The sequence below is a fragment of the Phragmites australis genome, chromosome 15, assembly GCF_958298935.1.
Source record: "Phragmites australis chromosome 15, lpPhrAust1.1, whole genome shotgun sequence".
Classification (NCBI taxonomy): domain Eukaryota; kingdom Viridiplantae; phylum Streptophyta; class Magnoliopsida; order Poales; family Poaceae; genus Phragmites; species Phragmites australis.
The window spans coordinates 11,306,714-11,311,848 of NC_084935.1; the positions used below are offsets into that span (position 1 = coordinate 11,306,714).

A 5,135-nucleotide genomic window follows, 5' to 3' on the forward strand; every position below is an offset into this window, starting at 1 on the left:
CGTCACACAAGGTTTTGGTAAGATCAAAGCATGACATCGCGTAGGAAGGAATAAAATCTCGTTGGCCTTGATTAAGACCTCCTTTCAGGCTTTGGATAGCAGTTTCTTCTTCCACCCCTGGATTCTCTTCCAAACTCTTTCCTTCAAGTAAGCAAATGCCTGCACTTTTGATCTCCCCATATATACTGGCAAGCCCAAATATTTTTCATTCCTCGCTCCAGTTGCAATATCCAGGGCTAACATCAATCGTTGGTTAACTGAACATGATAGAAGACTTCTCTTTGTTGATAGTTTGCCCCAAGCAAGCCTCATACAAGGAAAGAATATTTGCAGGTGATGTCCACTCTGTTCATCAATTTTCAGGAGTAACAATGAGTCATCCACAAACAATAGATAATTTATGCTCAATGCCTATTGGCATACCTTTACCCCGATCAAGTCCTCTCTAGCTTCTGTCACATTCAACAATGTACAAAAACCCTCATCACAAATTAGGAACATATAAGGTGAAAGGGGATCACCCTATCTCAATCCCCATTCAAGTGTAAACTCCTCAATAAGCTCAACATTTATTTTGATTTGATATGAGACCATAGAGACACATCTCATAATAATATCCACCCATGTATTGTCAAAGCCCATCTTTATCATCATTTTATGCAACCCCCCCTCCCCATTCCACACGAATGTATGCATTGCTCATATCTAGCTTCATAGATGCATATCCATTTGCACCAGTTATTCTTGTTTGCCTGAAATGAATCAGCTCGTAAGCTAGTAAGACATTATCAGTTATGAGACGGCCTGGCACAAGTGCACTTTGATTTGAAGCAATGATTTCGTGTAATATAATCTTCAACCGGTTGGATAGTACCTTTGGTGCAATTTTGTATACTACATTTCAAAGGCAAATGGGCCTCATATCATTGATCCTTTCTGGGCTTGGTACCTTTGGGATCAACACCACCACTGTTGACGCTAGTTACGAGCACAGTAAAAATATCGCAAGCACATGGATTAATTATAGCACTTTCATCTAGAGTATTCTAAGGTTATCGTATCCATAGAGATCAACAAGTAAAATAGATAGGGGTTTACTTTAAACTAACAAATTAATTCTATTCATGAAAGTAATTGCATAGAAGACTAAGGTTGTTTATGATTACGATAGTATTTAAATATAAAGGTTAAACAATGCATAGATCTTCAAGCTTTAGCTAGATATACAATAAGTACTATATCGGTACCAAATAGTTATGGTTCATAGCATAAAGATATCAATGCATAATATATGATCAGTTTTTTAAACCCTTTAATTTCCTTTGATTATAACCTACTAAACTCTTGTGGTTTGCCTCCCCAGGGTGTCACATAGGAAGGGTATGCACACCCTCAGTTGTTCATCGAATATGAGATTGAGAATGATCAATGTGTGGCTAGGTAATCATGTTAATTTTGACTAATAGATCTAATCACTATGATTATATCTACTAGCTAGTCGTCTAATCGTGAACTAGACGAAGGATAAAGAACACGTACGATAATCAGGATTGAAAAGGAATAAAGGATAGTAGATCTATAATATAAAAGATATTGATATTTCATAAAGTATAAGATACAATCATTATCGTAGCATACCTTGATGGTGACAGTTCTAGCTCTGAATCCTGATCGAATTAAGCTATCACGGTCTATTTAGATCATCTAAAGTAGCCTTGACTAGTCTAGATAACTAAAGTTAAAATTGAAGGCATTTCGCCGAGATTAACTTTAACTTGGGATCTTCGATATCGAAAACATCAAAAGGGTCATCTATATATAGTGTTGGGAGTTAGTGGTTGCAAAACAAGTCCATCCATGTGGTTAAAAAAGTTGTCCCCCTCTCTAATAATAAATATGAATGACTCAACTTCACGAGAATGGCATTTTGGAGTATGCCACTCTATAGGGTGGCAAAAAATTGACTGCCCCATCTACTGTGGTGTAGTCGCATCTGTTGGCTCGAAGCCAACATCCTTCACTCATGTGTGTCGATTTCATTGTTTATCTAATACATGTTCTCAACGGGACCATTGTTGCATAACATGTATACTCCACTTTGTTTTGATATATTTTTTCTTTGAGAAAATTTCTTATATGTCATCAAAAGATAAGATAATTTTATATTTGCCATCCCACGAAATAAAGTTTCTTATTTTTTGCTGTTTCTAATTTTCATTCATTCCTCTTCACTGTCGTCCATTTAACCCATAGAAAAGACATGTTTACCCTTAGGGAGGAGGACACCACTAATACATCCACTGTAGTCTAGTTATTTTGTTATTATCATATCTATTTTTCTACAACAAGAAACACAGTAAATAAGCACACTAAAATTATCTACACAAAATTTTCTACAACTTTAGTATTCATCACAAAAATTAATTCTAATTTGGCTATACCTAATCATAGTCATAATATAACCATACAGCTGCCCTAATGGTATGCAAACAATATGACTTCAGAAATTCATATCTCCTGATTTATTCATCAAATTCAGCGTCAAACCCTGTAAAAGCATAAAAAATTATCTACAACTATCTAATATATCACATTATAAGATTTAACCTCTAAATAATTCTAAATTTTGATTAGCGGCTCATCCTCCTTCTTAAGGACAAATACGTCTTTCATATAAGTTAAATTAATGTCACTGATGATAAAAGAATAAAAATTAAAAATAATAGCAAAATAAAAAGGTTAATTTTCATAATATAATAAATAAAAAACTATCTTATCTTTCGATAACAAATAAGAAATTTTCTCATTTCCTTTCATTCTTTCCCTATCCGTCTGCGTCCCCTTTGAGCCCAAAGTTTCTCCTAAACCGGACCCAAGCAAAAGCACGGATGGCTCCGCGAAACCAAGCACACTGTTTTGTGTTTCCCATCGGCGAATATCTCGAGAATCATTCGGTTCCCACCACGGAAAAACAACTCCAAACCCACGTAAACCAAGCCCGCCCATCTCTTTCGCACCCCCGACTCCTCTCCTTCCCCGTCCGCTCATCTCCTCCGGGTTTGCGCTCCCACAGCCTCCCCTGCGCTTCGCCGATCCGCGCCGCCCGTTCTTGGTACGATGGAGCAGACCTTCATCATGATCAAGCCCGACGGCGTCCAGAGGGGCCTGGTAATCTGGTTTCTTTTCCCGTTTTCGGAGAAGATTTTAGGGATTTGATTGATCGCGGCTTTGATATTTGATTGCGACAAGGTTTTATGTTGTTTGGGTTTCGGCACCATTTTTATTGGGAGCACTTTTGTGCAGATTGGAGACATCATCAGTCGGTTCGAGAAGAAAGGATTCTACCTCAAGGGTAAGTGTGTTCTGATTCTCAATTTGATTTGACGGACCTCGTACTTTATTATATTTTCGAGTTATATAATTGTTTCTTGCTGTTATTTAGACAAGGATGTGATCTACGTAGACCTGGAAAGCACAGTCCGATGATATCTTAAATTTGGTTCATCTATCTAGGTTGGGTTGTATTTTGTGAGAAATGGTATTGGGGTATGATTAGCATCTTAACAAAAGGTGTTGGGGTATGGTGGCTGGAATACTGTACGGAGTTTTGATTTGATTGAGAAGCAAGATCCTTTTGGTATTTGCCAATGATTGATTTCTTTTGGTCTGGACAGCAGGTGGTCCTGGTATTCTGAAATTAAGTTCAGCTCCTGATGCGTTGTGAACTCTAATCATGAATTAGATAGACCACAGATAAGTACTATGGTAAAGGACATAAACGATGCTAGATTGCTAGGACATGATTTCCAAAAGCAAGTAGTAATTGCGTTTTTCAATTGTTGATGACTAAACGGACATGGTGCTTAGAGTAGAATTCAATTTGTGCTTTCATCAGGCTTTGAACATTCTCTTTCGGTCTCTGCTTGAAGGGAAATTTTTACAGCCCAACAACATAACAAAGACAATTGATTCTTGGCATTATATTGTTATGATGGATATTAAATGTAACAAGACATTATGAGAGTAATTTAGTTCAACTTTCCTTATATTTACCTTGATGATTCATCCATGAATAACCTGGGTGCAAACAACAGCTGTTCAGGGATGGTTGTGTTGATGAATTATTTTGACTTGCTATAATGCAGGGATGAAGTTTATGAATGTGGAGAGGTCTTTTGCACAGAAGCACTATGCTGACCTTTCTGACAAGCCCTTCTTCCCTGGGTTGGTGGAGTACATCATTTCTGGTCCTGTTGTTGCAATGGTGTGGGAGGGGAAAGATGTTGTGTTGACTGGTCGCAGGATCATTGGGGCCACCAGGCCTTGGGAGGCAGCTCCAGGCACCATCCGTGGTGACTATGCTGTGGAAGTTGGCAGGTGAATGCACCTTTCTTTTATCATTAATTTAGTTTAAACTCTTTTAAGTTCTGTATCATTGAAGTCAAATAGTGCCCTGTCATGAAATTGGTAGTTAAATATATATATGAATGTTGTATATGTGGATTTAATAATTATCGGTCAAAGTAAAATGTATCTAACAGTCAGTGTGGGTGAGGATGTGTTCCATTCAGAAATATGTATCCGAGCACACCACCTGTATACTGGTGATGATAATTGGCTTGTTAAAAGCATGTAGTCAAACAACACATGGTTGTTGGTCACCGTATCATGCAAAACATTATGTCAATTGTGTAGCTTATGACTTGTGTTGAAAAAATTAATCATTGTCCTATATCCCCTGCCTGTTTGGTCTATATTTAAGTAGTTTTTATGGTGTAGGAATGTCATCCATGGAAGCGATTCTGTGGATAATGCAAAGAAGGAGATTGCTCTTTGGTTCCCTGAAGGTGTCGCAGAGTGGAGGAGCAACCTTCATCCTTGGATCTACGAGGCTTGAGCTTCGGGGTACTGGATGCCTGGTTTCCTTCAAACTTGAGTTTTGTCTTCAGACTTTCCTGTTGGCTCTGGCTGTAGAGTCATACTTAGTGCTTTGTGATACATAACAGTCAAATGTGCCTGAACCTATATGGTTTATGAGTTCGGCCTTTTTGCCTGCTTTGATGTACTGTGATTGTCGAACAAGAACAACTGATGTGATCTAAAATAAAAACAAGAAGGCCAGTTTTTGTTAGAAA

General features: G+C 37.8%; 1 protein-coding gene across 1 annotated transcript; it reads left to right on the plus strand.

Moving 5' to 3' along the window:
• Positions 1-2,906: 2,906 nt before the first annotated feature.
• LOC133893186 (nucleoside diphosphate kinase 1-like) lies at positions 2,907-5,135 on the plus strand. The gene is made up of 4 exons (XM_062334158.1): positions 2,907-3,168; positions 3,304-3,352; positions 4,146-4,377; positions 4,780-5,135. The coding sequence occupies exons 1-4, from the start codon at positions 3,118-3,120 to the stop codon at positions 4,895-4,897; spliced, it is 450 nt and encodes a 149-aa protein (XP_062190142.1). The 5' UTR covers positions 2,907-3,117; the 3' UTR covers positions 4,898-5,135.